General features: G+C 43.9%; 1 protein-coding gene across 1 annotated transcript in view; it reads left to right on the top strand.

Annotated features, from left to right (window-relative positions):
* Window positions 1–25,992, top strand: part of RASGRF2 (Ras protein specific guanine nucleotide releasing factor 2) — a 429,820-nt gene that overhangs the window by 335,356 nt on the left and 68,472 nt on the right. Inside the window, exons 11-16 of the mRNA XM_075325142.1 lie at window positions 2,103–2,169; window positions 12,501–12,637; window positions 16,742–16,824; window positions 19,738–19,986; window positions 20,447–20,817; window positions 21,747–21,875. Of these exons, the coding sequence (XP_075181257.1) occupies window positions 2,103–2,169; window positions 12,501–12,637; window positions 16,742–16,824; window positions 19,738–19,986; window positions 20,447–20,817; window positions 21,747–21,875 (1,036 nt within the window). The remainder of the gene's footprint in view (window positions 1–2,102; window positions 2,170–12,500; window positions 12,638–16,741; window positions 16,825–19,737; window positions 19,987–20,446; window positions 20,818–21,746; window positions 21,876–25,992) is intronic.

The raw sequence follows: 25,992 nt of genomic DNA, 5'->3' as shown, positions 1-25,992 counted from the left end.
TCAAACTGTACTGTATCTATGCAACCATAGACACCTTAACATACAGTATAAATGCAACCATAGACTCCTTGCTGTAGAAATATGAAAACTGAAGCTGTACTATATAAATACAACCGTGGAGGCCTTACCGTAAAAATACCAACATAGATGCCTTACTACACAAATTTCATCTTTTTTATTTTTTATTTTTTTTTAGCAGAAAATGTAAAAACATCTTGCATTCATTTCCATTACAAGGCTATTCACAATGACATTGACAGTGTGAGGGAATTTTATAAGGGATCATCTTAATGCAGTTAGAAAAGACAGGAGCTCCTAGGGCTGTAAGAGGTTAATGCTCAGTGCACTTAGCTCCGAGCTGTGGAATATATAGAGAAATCACATGTGTTTCGGTTGGAGTAAGCAGATGACAACGCTTACCATGAAGCATTATCTGACAGCTCTGTAAAACGTGCCCTCAGCCAAGCGACATGACCCCGCACAGGAGGGATAGGATGCATGACATTAAAGCGTGGGGATGAAGCGCTCTATTCTTCATGTTAGAGGCGCTGTATAGTAATGTCGGAAATGTAAAAATTAGCATATTATCTGGTTTAGATAAGCTGGATAAAAAATGGCTGATTATCGTGAACAAGCATTCCCAGGAACACTGATTTTCCAATAATTGTGCAATGGAAACAAGCAGACGATCACCCGATTAGCAAAATACTTGTGTGCTAGGTGAAATTATTTTTAAGATTGCTTAATCATTCTTTGCAGCACATTGTACTGTGTAAACAGGACATTGGCTGCCAAATACTATGGTAGCCTATATGCACATCTATTCCAGATCACTCTTCATATAAGATATGTGTTCTACCAGGCTAGTCAATGACTGCCCATCAAAAAGGAGCAGATTCCAGACCAATTGGTTACAGCAGATACTTTGCTTTCAGGTGGTCTAGGCTCAAAAGACATTTGCAGTGTAACAAGCACTTATAAATCCAATCTTTCTACTTTAGCAAACATGGATATTTGGCTGAGTTTTTCCCATGTTAAATGAATATTTCCTATCCATGGTATATGGGATAACATCTCAACCCTTGGGGTTCTGACCACCGGGACCCCACCAATTCTATGAACTAGGGCCCATGTAAATGGAGCGGAGGTCCATCATGCGCACGACCACTCCATTTATTCTTAAAGGGAATCTGTCACCAGATTTTTGCTTCACCATCTGAGAGCAGCATAATGTAGACACAGAGATCCTGATTCCAGACATGTTCTGAGCTGTTTGCTGTCATTTTGATAAAATCAATGTTTTCTCTGCTGTAGATCTAGCAGTTATACAGAGCTAGAGCTAATGAATATGCTGGACTACCTGGCAACATGCCAAGTAGTCCTGTAATTATAATCTACTGCTCATTAAACAAGGATTTTTATTAAAACTACACTAAGCAGCACAGTAAGTGACATATCACTGGAATCAGGATCTCTGCCCCTACATTATGCTGCTCTCAGATTAGGTGACAAAAACCTGGTAACAGATTCCCTTTAATGGGACCAATGTAGATAGCCAAGGGCTAGCACTCTCATAGGAATGAGTGGAGTGGCAGTGCGCATGATCCGCATTGCTCCTGGAAGTGGTATGGGTCCCAGCAGTGGAACCCTCAGTGATTGCTATGTGTGTCCCTATACTATGGATAAGGAATAAATTCCAATCTTTAACCTCATAAAATTGGTATTGTCAAGTCCTTGACCAACTGCAAACTGGCATTACATTTTTACGGGCACAGTCTCAATCTTCTCAAGCAGACCTGATGGCATATATATATATATATATATATATATATATATATATATATATATATATATATATATATAGATATATATAGATATATATACACAGAGAGAGAGAGAGAGAAATAATATATTATGCGGCATTGGCTATTGTACTGTTATTGAGCAAGGTAATAGTAGAGTAAAAGGAAGCCCTTTAGCTCTTGTCTACAGTTATGAAACTACGTTACGGTTATCCCTGAATCGGCATGTTTGTCGTTCTAGAATGTAGCTGATAAAAGCATTTTTTGTTGCATTACTATGATATTGTTTCAATTGTACAGACAGGTGGGGTCCTTTCTCTGATTGAATGCACGCTGATTGAAGAACCAGACATTAATGATGATGACTGTAAGTAACACCATCCTATTACTTTGCTTAGTGACTGTAAGGAACACTGGTCTATTAAATGAAGTACCATTATTTAATAGTACTTGCAATACTATTGTTAAAGAGTGCACTGTGCATTTACATGATCACTGTTGTTTTAGCAAATGTCGCAAAGATTAAGGTGAATATAAGAAACCTTGTCATATGGTTCCTCAGAGAAATCTTTCTATTTCTCCACTTCTTCCCTTGCCTCCAAATTTATTATTATAAGGGGCATTCACATGTGTATGCCGAAGTTCCCTGCCTAACCAGCCCTGTATAATATCACAATGATTATCTTGTGTTTGCCAATTTTTAGAATAATGTATGTCCAGGAAAAATATTTCAGATATAAAGTAGAATCCCGTACACACTAAAAATACTGTCCATAGACAAGAAAATTTGCAAATCAAATCCGTGTTTATTGTGGCACATTCAAAGCAAAACCAACGTTTTAGCAAAATTGCTTTTATCAAGTTTTTATCTAAGAATGTGGGTCACAAGCTCAGGTGAACAATCAAAAAGAAGACAAATCTTTGGTGATGTAGTATAAGGAAACTTCACTCACACAACTGTGATCTGAACTGTTGCAATGCGGACAACGTTGCGCTCCGGAATGATGTCACCTGAGCTTGGTGACCCACATTCTTAGATAAAACCTTGATAAAAGCAATTTTGCTGAAACGTTGGTTTTGCTTTGAATGTGCCACAATAAAGACTGATTTGATTTGCAAATTTTCTAGTCTATGGACAGCCCTGTATAATTCTATTCACTAAAATTAATGTTTAAATAAAATGCGTTGTTCCTATACTAATTAGGGCCTTGATTAGTTGAAGGGGTATTAGTTCCCCAGACTAGTAAGCCCCCTTTCCTTGTCATCACGCCCTCAGGATAACGTGATTTTCACAACCCGACGTCACTGCAGTTCCTGGAAATCTTGCGCATGTAGGCGGCTCATATTGGCAGTTTCGGTGGCCTCAGAAGCGTATTGAACGCATCTCGGCTTCATAGAGGCGCACTGCACATGATCGGAGGTGTAGAAGCTGCTGTTCTGGTCATGCGCAGTGCGGTTCATTGAAGCAGAGAGGCGTACACCCAGCTTCTGAGGTACACTGATGGTGCCGAAACGAGTCATGCGCATGTGCACCATTTCAGTGAGCAGCGGTGATGCTGGCTTGTGGGGCATCAGAATATGGAAAGAGGGCTGACTAGTCTGGGGAAACGACACCCTTCGACTAGTCAAAGGCCTAATTCACATAGGAACAGTACACTTTATAGTTGCTTTTAATAAACTTTGTTTTTAATAAGTATCATTTATACAGGGCTGATTAGGGAGGGAATTTTGGCTAACACGTGAATGCTGCTCGGTTGGAGGACAGAAGGGACCTGACCGATTCCCTTTAACTTTGAAAAAACAGCTCCAATATGTCTTGTTCAATCCAGCACAATGAGGTGTCAGGTACAGCTTATCAAAGTCTATCTAGGGGAGGAGAGAACAAGTGTCAAGCAACCAGTGCAGGGAGAGACCAGACAGTCTGTGAGCTACAGAGAATAACCAGCAGGAGTCATCACTATGTGTGTATCGTATACGGGAGATATAGTAACAGGTCTGGGAAAGCTGAAAGTTACAGAGCCTGCAGAGAAGAAAATTGGTAAAAATGCAGGATACAAAACATATAATGCCAACAAATACTGTTATTATTCTGAAAAATTACTTTAAAGGATGTAGGCTTCAAAGTATAGTATGAAGCCAGCACAATTCGTCTAAGGTCTTGGGGGACATTACTTAGACTGGCGTTTCTTATCACTGTGTGGTGGAATGAAATGTCCCAGAATTAAAATTAACCTGCCAGAAACTTCTACCCCTGAAAATCCTTTACATTAAGTTGTCGAGAAGCCAGGCAATCCTTTTATGACCCCAAAGTGATGGTCCAGCAGTGATCAATTGAGTTTTAAAGTTGTGTCGTGAAGTGAATTGGGGTGTAACAATGCACTTACAGCTCCTTAGCCTCCACATTTTTCACCAAACTAATAGCACCCTCCCATAGCTGACTGACAGGTTAGTGGCCATGAACCAGAGCAAACAACCTGTTTATCATCCATGGGAGGCTGCTGCTAAGGGAAGACATATAGAATGCGGCTGAGAAGCTAGAAGTGCATCCTCACACCCCAATTCACTTCCAGACACAATTTCCAAATGTGAATTCTTGTTGCTGGAGCAGTGCTTGAGATTGACTGGCTTATCTTTTAAGGAGCTACACAATCATATTAGTGGTTTGGGAGGGTAAAGGTTTCTGTCAGGTTCCCTTTAAGCCAGGGGTGGGGAACCTTTTTTCTGTCGGGGGCCATTTGGAAATTTCTACCAACCTTCGGGGGCCACACTAAATTATCAATGTTTAAATGACCCTGCTATATTGGGTGAAGCAATTAATTAACTGGGGGCATGGGGCTGGGGGCACAGACACCACACGCGGGGCTGGGGGCACAGACACCACACGCGGGGCTGGGGGCACAGACACCACACGCGGGGCTGGGGGCACAGACACCACACGCGGGGCTGGGGGCACAGACACCACACGCGGGGCTGGGGGCACAGACACCACACGCGGGGCTGGGGGCACAGACACCACACGCGGGGCTGGGGGCACAGACACCACACGCGGGGCTGGGGGCACAGACACCACACGCGGGGCTGGGGGCACAGACACCACACGCGGGGCTGGGGGCACAGACACCACACGCGGGGCTGGGGGCACAGACACCACACGCGGGGCTGGGGGCACAGACACCACACGCGGGGCTGGGGGCACAGACACCACACGCGGGGCTGGGGGCACAGACACCACACGCGGGGCTGGGGGCACAGACACCACACGCGGGGCTGGGGGCACAGACACCACACGCGGGGCTGGGGGCACAGACACCACACGCGGGGCTGGGGGCACAGACGCCACACGCGGGGCTGGGGGCACAGACGCCACACGCGGGGCTGGGGGCACAGACGCCACACGCGGGGCTGGGGGCACAGACGCCACACGCGGGGCTGGGGGCACAGACGCCACACGCGGGGCTGGGGGCACAGACGCCACACGCGGGGCTGGGGGCACAGACGCCACACGCGGGGCTGGGGGCACAGACGCCACACGCGGGGCTGGGGGCACAGACGCCACACGCGGGGCTGGGGGCACAGACGCCACACGCGGGGCTGGGGGCACAGACGCCACACGCGGGGCTGGGGGCACAGACGCCACACGCGGGGCTGGGGGCACAGACGCCACACGCGGGGCTGGGGGCACAGACGCCACACGCGGGGCTGGGGGCACAGACGCCACACGCGGGGCTGGGGGCACAGACGCCACACGCGGGGCTGGGGGCACAGACGCCACACGCGGGGCTGGGGGCACAGACGCCACACGCGGGGCTGGGGGCACAGACGCCACACGCGGGGCTGGGGGCACAGACGCCACACGCGGGGCTGGGGGCACAGACGCCACACGCGGGGCTGGGGGCACAGACGCCACACGCGGGGCTGGGGGCACAGACGCCACACGCGGGGCTGGGGGCACAGACGCCACACGCGGGGCTGGGGGCACAGACGCCACACGCGGGGCTGGGGGCACAGACGCCACACGCGGGGCTGGGGGCACAGACGCCACACGCGGGGCTGGGGGCACAGACGCCACACGCGGGGCTGGGGGCACAGACGCCACACGCGGGGCTGGGGGCACAGACGCCACACGCGGGGCTTGGGGCACAGACGCCACACGCGGGGCTTGGGGCACAGACGCCACTGGAGGGGCTGGGGGCACAGACGCCACTGGAGGGGCTGGGGGCACAGACGCCACTGGAGGGGTTGGGGGCACAGACGCCACTGGAGGGGCTGGGGGCACAGACGCCACTGGAGGGGTTGGGGGCACAGACGCCACTGGAGGGGCTGGGGGCACAGACGCCACTGGAGGGGCTGGGGGCACAGACGCCACTGGAGGGGCTGGGGGCACAGACGCCACTGGAGGGGCTGGGGGCACAGACGCCACTGGAGGGGCTGGGGGCACAGACATCACTGGGGGGAGGCACACAGGCCTAGGGGGGTGCACACAGGACTGGGGGGGTGCACACAGGACTGGGGGGTGCACACAGGACTGGGGGAGGGGTGCACACAGGATTGGGGGGGTGCAAACAGGACTACTGGGTGATGGGCTGCACACAGGACTGGGGGAGGGCTGCACACAGGACATTGGGGGGCTGCACACAGGACTGGGGGAGGGGTGCACACAGGATTGGGGGGGGTGCAAACAGGACTACTGGGTGATGGGCTGCACACAGGACTGGGGGAGGGGTGCACACAGGACATTGGGGGGCTGCACACAAGGCAGGGGGCGGACACACAAGGCTGGAAGCTGTGAGGCTGCTGTGGACCCGCCCACAATTGGCACTGGCCGATGGGAGAACACATTGCAGCACAAACAGCAATGTGTGGATTTAAAGGGCCGGCGACAGCAAGACCGCGGTGACAGCACGAGCACTGCCTCCCCCGGGAATCTGCCCGGGGGCCACATAAAAGGTCATGGCGGGCCGCATGCGGCCCGCGGGCCGGAGGTTCCCCACCCCTGCTTTAAGCAGTATCAAAGAAATCCGGCACTCAAAGGAGTGCGTGGTAATAAGTGCTTTAATTCAACACAGTGTGTTATTGGTGACATTTCGGTCAAAAATTAGACCTTCATCAGAATCAAACTATAAGAAGACAAAAATGAAAAATATATATAATACACAAATACGTGAAATATTTGACAAATAACATCCAAATGGAATGATATACATGATCCAACAATATAAACAGTATTATGAACACCGCATCATATCTAGTAAGTATAGAAAATGTATATGGAGGCACATACAAAGAGTCAAGGGCAATGAGATGCAGGTAACACATATTTGGATATAAGACATTACTAAAGAAGGAATGGAACAGGTGTATCAAAGGAGGAGGCGCCCAGCAGCATAAGACACATACAATGGACCTGAAGTAAGTCCCAAGCCAAAATCCCCAAGTCTGAAAGAAAAGGAGCAAGTGATCAGAAGGGATGGCCTCAGCCAACATTGCTGATACCAGGAAGAAACTTCACATGGTCCTGGAGTTGTTTATAATAGAAGCAGGGATCTGGGGGTAAGACCCCCAAATGGGTGGTGGAAGGGGGGCGAAGCTCACCTTGCATGATTATAGTGGATTCGAGGAACAAGGCCAAGCTCCCAACCAAGCTCATCACGCCCACTAACCAGGAAGGTCCTTCTAGCCACTGGGATCTAGCCACAACCATAGATGGATGGACAGGCTGGTGGGCACACATACCTGTGACCTTGCTGGCAGGAAGTCGGGAGGACTTTAAACAGCGCACTGATAACGGAATAAACTGAGGCTTTAGAACACTGTACTGCGCATGCGTAGGATTGTTAGGCAGGGATTAGAAATATGCACCCAGAACAGCTCGTGGTTTTGGGTGTATATTGCACCTGACAGGTTCACTTTAATGCTTTTTGTATGGACTAGGATACAGGACTTTAAAATGTTATTGATCTAAAATAATGAAGACCCTTTTATCCGCTCTGCTTGCATCTCTTTCAAACCTACATGGCTGCAGTATTAAAACCAGTTAGATTCATGATGCTGCAGTTTGGGCAGCCTGAATAAGCGACCGGTTCCCCTTCCACATGAAATGTCTTTGTAACTGTGCATTACAGCGAGCGTAACAACTAGATGTCCCCACCTATGTGTTGGTGCCTGAGGCGCTTAAAACGCTTTGTCAGACTGATACAAAATAGCAGCACCGCACTCCTCCTCTATAATTATGTATCCGTGTCCAGAAGCCTAGGAGTATCTTATGGGGTGAAGTCTTAGTCTCTCGGAGATAGTAGTAGAAATTAAAGCTTGTTTTAATGTCTTATATTTCATGGTGTGGCAGAAAAGAGCAAATGACGTTTGTATTGAAGCGTATCTGCTCCTTGTCTGGTCTCCACATGTTTTTTTTCCTCCATCACAATATAAATGATATCAGGGAGACTGACAGCCCCCTAACTGATCCTGAATCTGTCAATGCCACCTCATTAGTTGCATTGCAGGAGATGATTATTTTATGATGTCTCCCCCCCCTTCCTTGCTTCACGCTGTAGCTGGGGCAAATTGATGGCACACTGAAAGATGTCTGCAGCTTTCCTTTCATAATAATTTTTGGAATTTACACTAAACTGTGGATTTAATAAAATAAACATTGAGGAATGGAGAATGATTTGGGATTGTGGGCTATCCAGTTGTTTAGGCCTTAACTTCTCAGCTTGTAGTACATGTTCCCCAGAAGGTGATCAAAATGTCCAAGTGTTGTGTTTAAGGGCCCTACAGTATATACATTAGACAAATGTCAACTTAACACCGTGATATTGACAGGTTTGGCCATTGGTTTAACATGTATGTGGGCGCCGTGTCCGATTTCAGACCACCAAATGCATTGTTTTCTCTGAGCTAAGCCGCTGGTTGATATGTAAGTCTGGGGCACAGGATCGCTCGGTTGACCAAGCTAAAGAGCTATGGACCGAACGGTCGGCGAAATGAACATTTCACCAGCAGCCATCTAATGTGCATGGCCAGCCGAACTTGCAGAATAGTGTAAAATAATAGTTTTGGGAATTTTTGGATGGTATCACTAACACTGTAGCAGGCCATGTAGGTGCACTAGGCATTGTTCCCCTCAGACATAAGGTGCTGACTAATATATTTTTTAATTTTATTTCATATATGTTGTGAAGACACAAACTACAGGGTGACTTTTTTATTATTGTGCATAACTTTTAAGAAACATGAGAATTTTATGTTCTGAACTTGCCATTACAGTTAGTCATGAGTGATTAGGGCTTCTCGTCATGTTTTCCACATGGTTGATTGTTATACCACTAGCTACTTGGATGTGGGGGAAGCGGAACCATGGCAGAAGGCTCTCCTGTAGAAGAGCTTGAACAGGCACTTTAGGTATCTGGGCAATATGTGTTAAACTTTTGTCGAAAGACACAACTATTGTCATAATTGGAGGTGCACCCATACTTGCCAAAATTTTACCAATCTAGCCCTTGGAATGGCCCCACCTCTCAAAAAGCTCAATTTTGGTTATGGTTTGTAAAACGTCTGTTCTTTTTGAGGTCTGGTTCATAGCATTGTCTTGGCAAAACCTGCATTGATGGTACATATGGGCACTCTGTATAAGACCATCAGTGATTTGATAGCAAGTATTAATCTGCAGACATGGTTCAATTACTGAAAAAAAGCATGTCCTTTTTCTAAACCTAAACAATCTCTTTAATCCTTAGGCCAGTTTTACACCTCCAAAATTCAGTCTGAGGACAGACTGCAATATTCAGGCCGACCGTGAGTTTCCTGACCTGACCTCAACAGCTTCAAAAACATACACTGATGAGCAAATGGGTTACAATATTCTGAACTTCCGCTACAGCTTCGTTTGTGAGACTTCCTAAATTTTATAGTCAATCATTTTGGTTATCTCTTATGTTAATATGACTTTGAACTATTTAGCAGATGATTAGTTATGCAGACTCTTGTCATGTCAAAGCATTGTTACTGTTTCACTCCTGGTGGTGGAAAAATCTTTCCTTTCCTGTTTACTACAAATGACAACCTGTTCTCACATTCCTTAATAGCTCAGTGTGTTATTAGGTCAATTCGCAAGCAAAACATCACTGGTTCGAATCGAATGAAGATAATTTCACAAGAAAAGAGAAACAGCATCTTCGAACTCATCGATAGTGGTCTCTCGGCCAAGAAAATTGCCAGATGGCATCATGTGAGGCCATGACAGTTGGAAGAATATGAAATGAAGTTCGTCCATCCATTTAGAAGCAAAGAGGTGGACGTCCAGGCAAAATATCAGTCAACAAGTCAGCTCATCACAAGGTCTATCAGTTCTGGCGCAAGAAATACAGTAGTGGAGGTGACTCATGTGCTTTAAAATGGTGAGATCACTGACGTCCATGCAAGCAATGTGCAGTCTGGAATAGTGGCCCAAAAAAAGTGAAGACTTCAATATCGTCATAAGAAGCGTTGACTTGTGTTTGGAAAAAAGTATGAAAACTGGATAATAGAAGATTGCAAATGGGTGATTTGGAGCACTGAGGTGAAAGTCAATAGGCTAGGCTCTGATGAGAGCAAATGGGTCTAGAAGAAACAAGGGAAAAGGGGGCTAATGAATTGAAAAATTGAAGGAACTGTCAAGTTTGGTGGAGGAAGCCTGATGATACAGGATTGTTTCACAGCCAAAGATGTAGAATACTTGACCAGGATCGATGGTGGTCTCAATCTTGAGTTATATGTGAGTATCCTACAAGATGAGTTACTTCACACTCTCAAGTACTATATGTATGAAAAGGATGACATAATGTTCCAGCAGGACAGCGACCTGAAGCAAATGTTGAGATTGGGGAAGAAATGACAGTGAAGTAGATGTCCTGGATAGGCCCCCACAGTCCCACACATCAACTCAATAGAACACTTGTGGGTAGAGATGAAGAGAAAGATGACGTTGTATAGATACCCAAGTGAGGCGACCAGTATGCACCAACATTGGGAACTTGTAGCAGAGACCTGGTGTTAGATTTTGGTCTAGACATGCTTGAATCTGATCGAGAGTATGCCCAGAAGGATTCGGGCAGTGTTGAAAGCCAAAAGTGGATTTATTAAACACTAACAAAATAATACAAATTAAAATGTAGTTTTTAGGAGCAAAATGGTAAGAATGCAGTGACATTACAAGACTCTGAATAACTAATCATATGCTAAATAGAAGCTGTAGTGGATGGTGAGGGACATCACCGTATAATATATATATATTGTGTGTGCGAGTTTTACATTTTTTTTTAAAGTAATATAGTTTGCTGTGGTGTGCCAAAGTGTGTTCTCATCTGTTTGAAAGAAATTAGACATTTTTCTTGACCATACAATGATGCGTTCTTTGAACATGTTTTCTTTGGTGAGCCTTCAAAGGAGAAATTATTGCAGGTGTATTGTCCACTCAACCAGATGCTAACTCCATATTTTGTTATTTTCCTCATGTGAACATATGGTTGGCAGTACATTTTTCCCAGTAGTTGGAGATAAATACCTATTTGGATATATCTCGATGATGCTGCCTGTAGAGCCTTAGACCTGGCTACAAGATGCAGGCTTTAATTTAGTTTAAATCAGTTTGGAATGGATATCCCATTTTATCAATGCGGCATTCAACTTTGTCTGGACCCCTGTATGCAGAGCTGATAACGGTCTAGATTTTTATGGAATTAGTGTATTATCAAGCATTGTGGTTGTCTTGACCCCAGGATGTCTATCTTGTGCTACGGCATTGGGTGAAGGTCCAGATTTTGGCATGAGTACCTTTTAATTGGAGTAAGCGATGTAGATGTTAAAATGCATATGTTCGTGTATTTGGCTTCATAACATGTTTATTAACATCAAAAGGATTTTGATCTCTGAAAGGATAACTATATTTTCAAGGAAAAGTTCAGAGTAGACTGTCCTGTGTGTGTACCTGAAGAATAATACAATTCCTGGGCATTATGTTATTACTTTCCTGCATTTTCACCAGTTTACCCTCTGCAGGCTCTATTTCTAATACACAATCCTCGTGTGCTTGTGGCAGTAGACCACCTGCAGTAATCTGTCCCATACACACAAAATCACAGAGATGGATTTCTGATCTTCATTTCTAGTATACAAAAGAAAAATGGAAGATATTATACAGCAGAGCTGAGCTGTTTGGGTGTGAATCAGCGCTGGAATGAGATAGAAGACTTGTTAGAAAGCTCATCTTGATCTTTCTATTTCTTACGCTGCCTGTTTCCTCTCCCTGCTTCACACTCTTCCTCCCCTTCCACTCTCCATAGGGTATAATGGGTTGTCACATGGAGCTGGCAGTTTGATTTGTCTGAGCAAGATGGACTTGAGCTGTGTTTTTTTTTTTTTCTTGTTTGATTCCACAGTGAATGATATGTTCAGGAGGAAGGGAAGACGTCTGATAATTTGGGAAGATTTATGTTTTTATTAATCTGTACTGATTTATGTATTATAAATACAATATGTTATGTACTGTATTGATTTATGCAGCGTTTTTTGAAAATACAGTTCAGTTTTGACTAATTGCAGGATTTCTACACAATTTATGATCTTCAATGTGAAAGAATTGATAACTCTTCATTCTGCTTTATGTTCTTCTGTGTGTTTTTATATTTCTGCTTTTTGTAATTATAACTTTACTCTCTCAAGCAAAGGGGTCCGGATATGTGTTTGGCCACCTGGACTTCAAGATTGTGGTGGAACCAGTCGATGCCACACCTTTCACTGTGGTTCTATTGGCACCATCACGTCAAGAGAAAGCAGCTTGGACCAGTGATATCAGTCAGGTATTTATAATAATTTATTTACCTTTTCACATTTACTTATACATGTTGTAATACAAGAACATTTCATCAGATAAGCTTAGGATGGTCTGTATTTGGTTGGTATCACCTTGCCACATAGAACCAGCTTTTTTAACAATTGACCCAAGGCCCTTGATAGTAGAGATGAGCATAGAGATGAGCGAACCTCAGGCTCGGGGTTCAGGCTCAGAAAATTACGTAAAAATCTTGGTGGTGAGTGCTTGTGTCTGAGTGATTACCTGCATTGTCCGCGCTGCTGGAAGTGTTTGTTCAATGCAAATTAGGCTTTCATTCAGCGTATTAAGCTGTTTTGTTCACATAGAATTAATTAAAAAAAAGAACCACAGCCCACTCTCCTCCGGAAATGTTTTGCTTTAGGTCCATAGCAAAACATTTCTGGAGCATCAAATCACAATAAAAAAAAATGCTTGATGCACTTTTAAGGTAAAGGAACTAGGAAAAGAAGAGCAGGTACACAAGGCCTGGAACAACCCCAACAAAAGCCAGTAAAATTAGCTAAGGAGTACAGGCAAGTACTCATCAGAATCTTTAAACATTTGGAAACTCTGCCAGGTTTGGAAAAGCGACAGAACAGGTTTTGAGAATAATCCCCAGTATGAGAATAATCACTTTCCTGTTAACTCTATAGTTACATAAGGCAAAATAATATGAACTCAACAATAAAATGAGAGATGGATAGATCAAGGTCTTTGGATAGGATATTGCATAAATAATTATCTATTGTGTACTTTCACATTCATGTATTAGAGCTTAGAATATAGTCTCAGTTTATCATTCCCATCATGTTCATGCATATTCATTTAGCCTTAACAAATACAGGAGCTGAAAGAGCAGAGATATTTTAGAGATTACATGTTCTTTACCCTGCTGTCTGCAGGTAAGGAGGTAGGACGTAATTACTTTGCACACTGCATGGAAAAGTATATATAGAGTAAAATTAATCTACTCTTGTAAGATAAGTATATATGTGGTTGGAGAAGAAAAGAGAAACCCTCTGTCGAGTTAAAGAGAATGTATTAAACAATTCTGTATATTTTAAATCCATTTGTAATTTACCTGCTTTTCTTTTTACTTTTGATGCTTGTATTTTTTTACATTTTGTGTAATCGGACTACAAGGTGTCCAGGGGTCAGATACGTGGCCAAAGTAAGGAAGGCTGAAACCAAACCATCCGTAAACTAGACACAAGTTAAATTGTCAAGACTGGGCGAAGAAATATCCAAAAACAAATTTTTTAAAGGTTTTATGGACTGATGAGATGAGTGAGTCTTGATGGACCAGATGGATGGACCCATGGCTCGATCAGTAACGGCACAGATCTCCACTCTGACTCAGACGCCAGCAGAGTGGAGGAGATATACTGCTATGGGCTGGTATTATTAAAGATGAGCTAGTTGGACCTTTTTTTGTGGATTCAATATCAACACTTTCTTCAAGCATTAGTATACGAAACATCTTTCAAGAAAACCATGATTTTTATGCAGGAACATAATCTCAAAGTACTCCACTTCCTCGCTACCTATTTCTTGCCTCATTCTTGACACTCCATCTTCTGTGTCTTGCTCAGTGGTGGTCGGGTTTTGCCTTCCTTACCTTGTCCATGTCTCTGAGCCCTGGACACCTTGTACTTCTGGGCAGTCCTGGGAGATCACAGTTCTGGAATATGACTGCACTGGAGGATAATGATTTCCTGCTGATTTCTCGTTTGATTCTTCCTATAATGTGCTTATTTTTTTCTTTCGCCACTTTTACTGTGACTCTGTTGACGATTGACAACAATTTTTTTGATGATTCTGTGAACACATTCTAATTTCAGAGTCAGTTAAATCTATTTTTGGCTCATTTTGCCAAAGAGGAAAACAAACTGCCTAATATTTCTGCACATCTTGATAAAGGGTGTTAATATCCTAAGGTCGCACCGTGCCCTATTAAACAATCACTTGATCTGCTTCATCCAATAAGCTTGGAGTTGGAAATTATAGATTAAAATGATGATCAAAATACTTACTTGTCTAATTGTGTACAGAGTGTTTCCATGAAAAACGGACACGATTCCTTTTAATGTTGCTGTGTAGAATGGGACAGACAGTTCAGCAAAATCGTTGCTTTATCATTTTCCAATTTGGGATTTAATGACTTAAAGGGAACCTGTCAGGTCCTGTATGCACCTAAAACCAAGAGCGGTTCTGGGTGCATATTGCTAATCCTTGCCCAGCAGTGACAGCCTATAGTTGTAAAGGTAAAGAGATCTTTAAAAAAAACATTTCTAAAGATCCTTTATGATATGCTAATGAAGCCAGTGACTACAGTGACTAGTCACAAGGGCATTTCTTCCCTTGGCTAGTCGGCCCCGTTAGCATGTCTGAGGCGGTGCAACGGACACAGGTACGTGCGTCACTGCCGATGATGTTGCTTGGCAATGGACATTATATAGCATGTCAGCATGTCCCTGTGGGTGTACTAACATGCTAAGTGGGTGGAATAAGCAGAGGAACGAACGACCTGGCAAATAGTCCCTGCACTCATTAGCATATCATAAAGGATCTTTAGGAATACTTTTTCTGAAGATCGCTTTATCTATGCTACTAGATACAGGGACAGTTAGGGGAACTTTACATGCTGTGATATCGCTATCAATATCGTTAGCCCTGTCAGTTGTGCGTCACGGGCAAATCGCTGCCCGTGGCGCACGACATTGCTTACACCCGTCACACGGATTTACCTTCCCTGCGACGTCGCTGTGGCCGGCGAACCACCTCCTTTCTAAGGGGGCGGTTCATGCGGTGTCACAGCGATGTCACACGGCAGCCGTCCAATAGAAATGGAGGGGCGGATATGAGCGAGCAGAATATCCCGTCCACCTCTTTCCTTCCTCATTGCCGGTGGACGCAAGTAAGGAGATGTTCGTCATTCCTGCGGTCTCACACGTACCGATGTGTGATGCCGCAAGAATGACAAACAACCAGCGGCATGCACCACCAACGATATTATGAAAAGGAGCGATGTGTCAACGTTCAACGATTTTTTGACGTTTTTGCGATCATTAATCGTTGCTCCTAGGTGTCACACACTGCGATGTTGCTAACGACGCCGGATGTGCGTCACTAACGACGTGACCACGACGATATATTGTTAGCGATGTCGCAGCGTGTAAATCACCCTTCAGGCAGGGATTAGCAATATGCACCCAGATCTACTCGTGGTTCTGGGTGCATATTGCACCTGATAGGTTCCCTTTAATGTAGCTCTGTTGTACAGATGGAGGACTAGACAGGGGAGCAACACTATACCTACAGATACGGCTCCATTGTTACCCTTGTCTGATGACTGTCCCCATAACCTTCCTAAGCGGAGTCCATTAACACCTTTCTGACCATTGGTAAAACCTGTGCAACTGCACGGGGAACCAAGAGGTCAAGGGCCCACTATCTCCTCCAAAGCAGGGGGAATTGTGCATTATGATCTATTGGGACGGTAAAGGGCCCATATAATGTTATTGCTCTGGGCCCTCTTCTGTCCGCACCTGCATTAGCTCCCTTTGCAGCTTCCATAAAGCAAACACACTGCTCTAGGACATATGGGCGTTTCATGTTCTAATAGATCTACCATATATGTATATAACAGTATTTCCGACAGACAAAAACATTTTTGGTTCATACTGAATAAAAACTAGTATAATGAAGCCTACAATTACAGCTATTATTTCAAACTCGTCTGATCATATTTTCAAAGCGAAGAAAGAGCAGAGAAGAAGGAGTGCTGCCGAGATTAGGGGATGGGAACGTAAATCTCAGTGTGCACGTTGATTTCATGTTCTGTCCAAATGAGCAGAGGTAGGGAAGAAATAATATATCTGAGCATAGTCTGTAGGGAGAGGTGCAGCTGTCACTTGTATATCCTATTTAGCCATTACCCTGGAGAACAAAAATCAGCTCAGCTGGCAGCAATATGCCCATGAATCACTAAATGGCACACGAGGAACAGAGGTGGCCTTTAACACGACAATTACAATGTTAATATTTACTTTCAGGCAATCATACTAATTATGTATTTTTATTTTGACAGTGTATTGAGAATATAAGATGCAATGGTTTGATGAGCAATGTCTATGAGGAGAACTCAAAGGTTACAGTGCCACACATGATCAGGTAAGAAGCCGCGCCAACTACTCCATAAGCAAAAATAATGTGGTGAATTAAACCTGTAGATCAGGGGTGGGCAATTAAATTTCTCAAGGGGCCACATTAGAACCTGGGATCCTTTTAGAGGGCCGGACTACTGTATGTGTATATATATATATATATTTTTTTATATTTATATATATATATATATATATATGTATATACTGTGTGTATGTATATATATATATATATATGTATATACTGTACATATATACATACACACTGCACCTGTAATACATTACATCACTATACACTGCACCTGTAATACATTACATCACTATATACTGCACCTGTAATACATTACATCACTATACACTGCACCTGTAATACATTACATCACTATACACTGCACCTGTAATACATTACATCACTATACACTGCACCTGTAATACATTACATCACTATATACTGCACCTGTAATACATTGCATCACTATATACTGCACCTGTAAAACTTCATCATTACATTCCCATATACTACATTACTACACCCAAATATTACACCAGTTAGCCCCGCAATTACCCCAAACCCCCCCTCCCCCCATTTTAGGCAAAAAAAAAAAATATTTTCATCTTTTAAATTTTATAAATTACCAAAAGGAAAATGGGCCAATGCAAAAGTTTGGACACTTGTGTGCTCAGATAACTTTGACCAAGGTTTCAGACCTTAATTAGCCTATTAGAGTTATGGCTTGTTCACTATCATTGTTATGAAAGCCCATGTGATGAAAAATTCACAGCCTCCTCTAACCTTCTGCCAAAAACAGCAGACATGGGTTCTTCTAAACAGCTGCCTAGCACTCTGAAAATGAAAATGGTGGCGAACCGTAAAGCAGGAGAAAGCTATAAGAAGATAGTAAGTGACTTCAAGTTGCCCTTTCCTCTGTTTGAAATGTAATTAAGAAATGGATGTTAACAGGAACAGTGGAGATCAAGACGAGGTCTGGAAGACCAAGCAAAATTTCTGTGAGAGCTTCTTGTTGGATTGCTAGTCATTTACTAATATAAGCGTCTGTTATTATATTTATGGTGCAAGACTGGGATTGGACCGAATATAGAGGTGGTGTGGTAACCATCGTTAATAACGGTTTTCATATTGTTTATTTAGCACTGGGTGGTATCAGGTGCTAATTTAAGGTGTGTACCTATTAATGTATGGCTACAGTTTCTTCTACAACCAGTGCGATTGTCATTTTGTATAGTGTGGTCACTGTACATCTGCTTTGTTTGTTGATCAGCATCTATCAAGACTGCCAGGTTTCTTCTATGACTATTATGGTTGTCATATTTTATAGTATGATCACTGTATAATTGTTTTGCTTCTTTGTTTTTTTGCTCAGCATCTATTAAGATTGCTAGTTTAAATAAAATATCTGTCAATATTGGTCATGATATTAGTAGTCAATGCATGGTCATATATTAAGAGGCGTAGCACAGTCCCTTATGATAGGGTCAGTCAAGGGTGAGTGAGAGTTGATGTGGAACGGGGGCGCCCGGTAAATTAGGGTGTCATACCCTCCATTGACAGGTAGGGGTCAGATTCCGTTATTGAAATAGGGTTATCAGGTTGACCTCTGCAGATATAAAGAGATCATTGTCTCTGTGATATCCTCACCTCCTTTTATTAGTATTTGTTTGTGTGGGTGTTCACTTGGACAGTTTTTAATAATTAGTATGGAATAAAGATATTTTTAAAGGGATTTGGTAAATTCACGTTAATTAGTTTTTGGACATTCCCAATACTATTTGGAATTGGTAAGCTGGATTGTTAGACAGGCAAATCAGAACCCCCGCTTGACTGCGAAAGATCTTCTGGAAGATTTAGCAGACACTGTGGTTGTGGCATTGTTCTACTGTTCAGAGACATCTGCACAAATATGACACTCATGAAGGAGTCATCAGAAGAAAACCCCTCCTGCATCCTTCACCATAAATTATGCAAGACGAGCCAGGAATCTCACAGAACTGGAAGACTTTTCCAAGGAAGAATGAATGAAAATCCCTCAAAGAAGAATTTAAAGACTTTTGGCTGGCTACAAAAAGCATTTATAAGTTGTGATACTTGCCAAAAGGGGGTGCTACTAGGTACTAACCAGGGTGCCCAAACTTTTGCATCTGCCCATTTTCCTTTTTTGTTAATTTAGAAATCTGACAGAAGAAAATAACATGTTTTTTATTGCCTAAAATACAAAGGAAATGTGTCATCATTAACTTTATAGCTTTTAGAGATCATTACATGTTCAATTTACTTAACTATTCACAATAACTGTAATTTTGACCAGGCGTGCCCAAATGTTTGCATGTACCTGTGAAATAGAAACTTGTGCACCATTTCAGCATTATTTACCGACTCTTGATTTTGTCTTACAAATACTGAAGTAAAAAAACCTCACCAGTTACTCAACGTGCGCGCATGTCCTGAGTAATGTGTCCGTAGTATCATGTGCCGTTGGTATCATGAAAATCCAAAAAAAGTTACAGACCTGGACAATATGCAACATTTTGAAAGTCTTGCCTAAATTCCAACTATATAGGCCTTAGAGAGTATTGCATTGTGATACAATTGGAATCAAGCATCTCTGCACATAAACAACAAGATGTCCGCAATATTGGGTATTAGTGAATTCAGTTATGATAGTGGGTATGACATGGACCATTGGAGACAGTGGTCAAATTGTACCCATCATACACATTATGAAGAGTATTTGGATTTCGATGCTCGTGCCCTGGTTATCAGTCGGTTTGTGCCCAATGTTCAGCCCCGAGACTATTGTCAATACAATGGGTAGAAATAAGATGAGTGATGAGCACTTCTCTCTGCTGCCGGAGACTTCTGGCCCCCCAAATTTGTAACAGTACCCCAATGTTATTCATATTTAAGGTCTGATGCCAGACTGCACAGAGACGATATTGATATATGCTTCAGCAAAACTCTGAACTCCTGCAAGGTCCCTCAGATCCGCTATGCCAGTGTGGAGCGTCTCCTGGAGAGATTGACTGACTTGCGCTTCCTCAGCATTGATTTTCTCAACACTTTCCTGCATACATACCGGATATTCACCACCGCTTTTGTAGTTCTGGAAAAACTAGCTGATATTTACAAGAGACCTTTCACGTCAATACCAGTCAGGTAACTCCGACAGCCGCATCTCAAATTGGTTTGTTATTCTTAAAGTATAATTCGCTCAATCCTCGCAGATAAGATGTTCAGCAAAGTGCAGTGATTACGTCTTATGTGCATTTTAGACCCTTAGTTTAATGTCATACTGGCTTTTGTGTATAATTACTGCAATTTCAATTGCTACTTTAAGCTTTAAGATTACATAGTTTATCTAATGCGTATTTGATGTATTATATGATATTTTTTGCTAATTTTTTGTTAGGATCAATGGACTATAAAATTGCAGAGGACCAATGTTTTAATCTTTTTCTGTATGACTGTACCCAAATAGAATTAGACAGTTTTGGTCCATTACTAATGTTTCTTCTTCTATGATATCTAGTATATTATAGTTTTCAGATAAAAAATATTGTAGAGATCAGTCTTTCTAATGATAAATTGGGTCTGTAAATTTGCTTTCCTTTCCTAGATCTTTAGAGTTGTTTTTCGCAACTAGCCAAGGCCTAGATGGGAAATCGCCACACCTCTGCCGCAAGTTTTCTTCTCCACCTCCATTGTCCCTTTCCAGAACATCGTCACCTGTCAGGGCAAGAAAACTGTCCCTAAACTCGCCCTTAAATTCACGAATTGGGGCTTTAGACTTATCCACATCCTCCAGTGCAAGCAGCCCGACCTCAGTATTCAGCCCTGCAACCTCTCCACCACCCAGCACTGGCAAAGTACCCCTGGACCTCAGTAAAGGGCTCTCCTCGCCCGAACAAAGCCCAGCATGCCTTGACGAGAACTCCGAGAACCCACGCATTGATTTGTGTAACAAGTTACGGAGGAGCATTCACAGAGGTAACAAAACATTCAACATAAATATGAAGTCATTGAGAAAATAAGATCAACTGTGCACTTTTCTGTATCTTTATATTTAAAAAACATAGTCAATTAACTGGGTCTCTAATTATTTAATTTCTGGTATATTTTAATGTTGAAATAGAAAAGATCTCCAGCTTCCAAATGCATAAAATCAATTTATTTTATTCCAAAAATTAAAATCCAAAATAAAGCACTTGATCCAAAATAGTAAGAGCAATTAGAAATGCAACGCGCTTCAGACAAGATGTCCTTTGTCAGAGCATATAGCTTATGTTTCATAAAGGCTCACTTTTAACCTTTTTAGGGGATGAATGACACAGGTGGTATAATCAAATAATCCCTAATATATATGTATATATCATGTGACTATAATGGTGTCCCATTGGAATGTTTATTTTGTTGTCGGTATATAATATTTTATACATTTGGAAGCTGGAGATCTTTTCTATTTCAAGTCCCTGCACCAGCAACGCTGTTATCCTTGCTTCTAAAACAGGGAGGTGTTCCTATACAGGTGAGCTGGTTAAAACCCTTTCTTCTATATTTTAATGTTGTTTGCCCATTGTGACCAAATAGTTTATTTTTCATTTCAATTGGTATTAAAGTGCACTGATTTAGTGATCATTTTTTATTTTTTCGGGAAAGCCAGCTGTGTGACTGGTTTGGAGGACATGGTTGATAAATCTTTGTTATCTTTTTAGTACAGACCTTTATTACTGTGTTAAAAGTAATCTGTCTTCAAGTTAACGTTTACTCCCTAAAAATTGAAATTGATTCAGCTTCATTGAAGAGGGTGAATTAAATTGCTTGTTTTATTAGTTTCTATTGTTTCCAAACTAAAATTGAGAAATTATCCCTCGTCTAAAAGTGTACAACTGATACTTTATGTATTGATATGATTTCAGCTGCGGTCTTAGAGTCTGCATCACTAGACAGGCCCAACACTGAAAGTAACGCCTCTCCGGATACAGCTGAGAATTCTCCATGTCGATCTCCATCTACTCCACGACATCTCCGGTACCGTCCGCCAGGAGGTAATAGCAACTAATACCTTGGCTTTTAGGCTCCGTTCACACAGCCCTGCATAGGCACACAGATTGGAGGGGCGATTAATTTAAATTATTACTTTTAATGGATCAAGGATAAAAAAATCAAAAAATATATTGCAAAAAAGAGACAAACTGCCTATATAAGACGAGATGTGTGCCGCCCCCACGTCAGTAGCAGCCGGGCTGCTCGGATCCGGATCCGCAGTGGCTCGAGGGGTCTCCGGACACTCAAATAAAAGGGGCGTATATATACGGGGATTGCTGTGGATATTTCGCGACGCCACCCACGGTGCGTGGGAAAATGTGGTACCACCGCTGCTGTTAGGGAGCACCCGGGGGCGATGGGATGGCAGCTGGATGTTAACCCCTCCGTGGATAGGGGTGGATGCCCCGGGGCTCAGTGTCCAGAACACAGGGAGATGGTGCAGGCTGGAGGTAGCGCGCCGGGCCGGACCGGGGGATGTTTATGTACTCACTGTTGAATAATTGCACACGAGTCTGTTGGTAAACCAAGGGGTCAGTGGCCGGCTGCCGCGTCCGGGTGTACTCGGGTCCCACACGCGGCTGGTGTACCGATGTCCCTTCCTCCGGCACTCTGTAACTTTCTCAATTCTGGACAACCCTATCTAAAACGGGGAAATCCGCTCCCGGTATATTCTGGTTGGGAGACGTGCCCGCGAAAACTGACCCTTGGGATCTCAGTGGGTGTTTGCGGATACCCTATCCCCGCGGTGGGCTGCCATTTCGCTCTATCTGGGCTAACACTTCGGAACAATGTCTGGAACCTTGCTCCTGGCCTGGTGAATTAGAGAAGGGGTTTGCAACCGTCTTCTAACTAGGGTCCAGGTACCCCGCCTGTGCACGGTTTCCGGACCGGATCTCCGCTGTCGGTATCGGCAGGCTCCAACCCTGTCCCGGTCCACTTTGGATTTCCCGCGACCGGACTCCCGTCACGTTTGGACATGGTCCACTGCTTGCCACCTAGCCAGTAGACCAGGGCCACTACCCTGGCTACTCTGCACTAGGCTCCGACTTGAACCTGAACTCCAAGTTGGACCTCACTACTCAAGTCTCAACCTGATCTGATCTGTTCCCGCCCCCGGATCCTCAAGACCCCTAGATGGGCGCTCCGAATCCGCCTGGTCCTGCCCACTGGTGTGTCCTTCCTACCCTGAGGGGGGTTGCTAGGATTTTGTGGCAGATAGGTACCTAGTGTGGGATGGTGTTATGTCGGGTGAATTGTTCTTCTTTGACCACCTGGCGCCGCCAGGGCATCACAGGTGCACCTCTATCGATTAGTTAAATATAAGTGAAAAATGAACAAGGATACTAGTCCCAGTGACACATATCTATTACACCAAGGGTGGTCAATTAATATTCCCGAGTGGACACATGAGAGACCGTGATCGGTGTGAAGGGCCGAACCAATAGTCTGAAATTAATTCTGCTCAATATTAGAATTAACATTTATTAATTATAGCTGCAATTAATATAAAATATCACTTAATATAGAGCACAATTAAGTATTTTGACATCCCATCTATATACAGCATGAGCCCTCATAGCTCTCTACATACATTGAGCCCCCTCATAGCTCCCCTATATACAGTATAAACACCCTCATAGCTTCCCTATGTACAGTATCAGCCACCACACAGCCCTCTACCTACAGTATGAGCCACCTCAATGCCCTTATATACTGTATGAGCCTCCCACATAGTCTCTATATACTGTACAGTATAAGCCCCTCATAGCCTCCTGAACACAGCATGAGCTTCCACATAGCATCCTGTATACATTTAGCTTAGCTCTATATACAACATGACTCCCCACATAGCCTCCTATATATATTTCTGAGCCCCCACATAGCCTCCTATATACATTTTTGAGCCCCGTACATACATTATGAACCCCCACACAGCCTCCTACATACATGCAAACATCCCATAAAATTTTAAACTTGAAAAAAACCACCCCATCCTCTTTTCGCTCCTGTTCCTCTGGTGCACGGACACACTGCATAACATACGCGATGATGCGACATCATTAGGTCTGCTGTCCCTCATGCTGATTGATGATAGACTGAGCCAGCGGCACTGTCCTTCATCAATGTGTTCCCTGATGTTCGCATCCTATGGATGCAAATGGTGGTGGCATCCAGCAATGGTGGCAGCCGGCGGCGAAGGGCATGATGTGTCACTCAGTCCACTATGTTTAGCCCTCTGGCTGTCTCGGTCCGCAGGATGGAACAGTCAGATGTGACCTATAGGCCGCAGCTTAGGTATCCACACTCATTGCCACGAGCAACTAACAAACTGTCACTATATGAGGGATGTAACCATGGATTCAATGCCCTGCACATGAGCTAAGAGACATGGCTATATCAGGAGAACTATACTACATTTTTAATTTGAGGTATGTGCTAATATTATTATTACATCTACTACATATTGCGGTAGGATCTTGGAGATGGAAATACCTCATTGAGTCTTTAGAGTTGCTCATTACTCAGATAAAGAAAACTGCATATCAGTAAAGCTGGTGTCACACACAGCGACAACGACAACGACATCGCTGCTACGTCACCATTTTCTGTGATGTTGCAGCGACGTCCCATCGCTGTCGTTGTGTGTGACATCCAGCAACGACCTGGCCCCTGCTGTGAGGTCGACGGTCGTTGCTGAATGTCCAGCTTCATTTTTTGGTCGTCACTCTCCCGCTGTGACACACACATCGCTGTGTGTGACAGCGAGAGAGCGACGAAATGAACCGAGCAGGGAGCAGGAGCCGGCGTCTGGCAGCTGCGGTAAGCTGTAACCAGCGTAAACATCGGGTAACCAAGGGAAGACCTTTCCCTGGTTACCCGATATTTACCTTCGTTACCAGCCTCCGCTCTTGCTGCCAGCGCCGGCTCCTGCTCTGTGCACATGTGGCTGCAGTACACATCGGGTAATTAACCCGATGTATACTGTAGCAAGGAGAGCAAGGAGCCAGCGCTAAGCGGTGTGCGCGGCTCCCTGCTCTCTGCACTGTGACATGTAGCTGCAGTACACATCGGGTTAATTAACCCGATGTGTACTGTACCTAGGAGAGCAAGGAGCCAGCGCTAAGCGCGGCTCCCTGCTCTCTGCACATGTAGCGACGTTATGATCGCTGCTTCTGCTGTGTTCGACAGCTAAGCAGCGATCATAACAGCGACTTACAAGGTAGCTGTTACGTCACAGAAAATGGTGACGTAACAGCGACGTCGTTGTCGCTGTCGCTTAGTGTGAACCCAGCTTAAGACTATTATCCCTCCAAAATTGTCACACGTTTGGTACATAGCATTGTCTTATAAGAGAACTGTTGACACATTACAGATTTCGCCTCATACAGTTGAGTTTTACATTTATTTTGGATCCAAATAGCCTCTAAGTGGAAACCAGCTTCTCCTTCCTTCCATACAATTAGAGAGAGAATTATTCTTATGATCTATGAATATGTTGAAGCTACAAGAAAGGACTCCAGGGATCTTCCTAATACTATATGGGATCCTTGGATCATGTATACCACTCAGTTCTCACTATAACAAACCCTCCATTTATCTCTGTAACATTACTCATCTCCACAATGCTAAATTAACTATTAGGTGCTTTTCAGAGCTTTCAAGTCTTTATAGCATTTCCAATTTATGATGTCTCCTCCCCACTTATTTAACTCCAAATTTCTTCTTCTATCTCAAGTCTCTTCCTTCCTTTATTCTTTTCACCTCCAAACTCCTTATGGTTATTTAACACCCTCTATGTGGGGATTATTAAGATTTAAAGGGGTTTTCTACTACATTGACATTGATGGCATACCCTAAGGGTCCATCAACTAGTGTCCGACACCCCGCCGATCACCTGTTCTCGATCCTGGTGGTGACAGCAGGCGTCCGGAAATGCTCAGCTCCGGCGCTGCTCTGTCTTCTGATAGCGGCTGGGTACTTTACATCCGCCTCCCATTCTAATCAAAAGGAGGTGCATGTGCAGTACCCGGACGTTGCCACTATCAGAAGACGGAGGACCTCCAGAACTGAGCATTTCCTGCTGCCGCCACCAGGACCGAGAGCAGGTTATTGGCG

This window comes from Anomaloglossus baeobatrachus, chromosome 1 (assembly GCF_048569485.1).
Source record: "Anomaloglossus baeobatrachus isolate aAnoBae1 chromosome 1, aAnoBae1.hap1, whole genome shotgun sequence".
Taxonomy (NCBI): domain Eukaryota; kingdom Metazoa; phylum Chordata; class Amphibia; order Anura; family Aromobatidae; genus Anomaloglossus; species Anomaloglossus baeobatrachus.
This window is presented reverse-complemented; position numbering and strand designations above follow the sequence as displayed.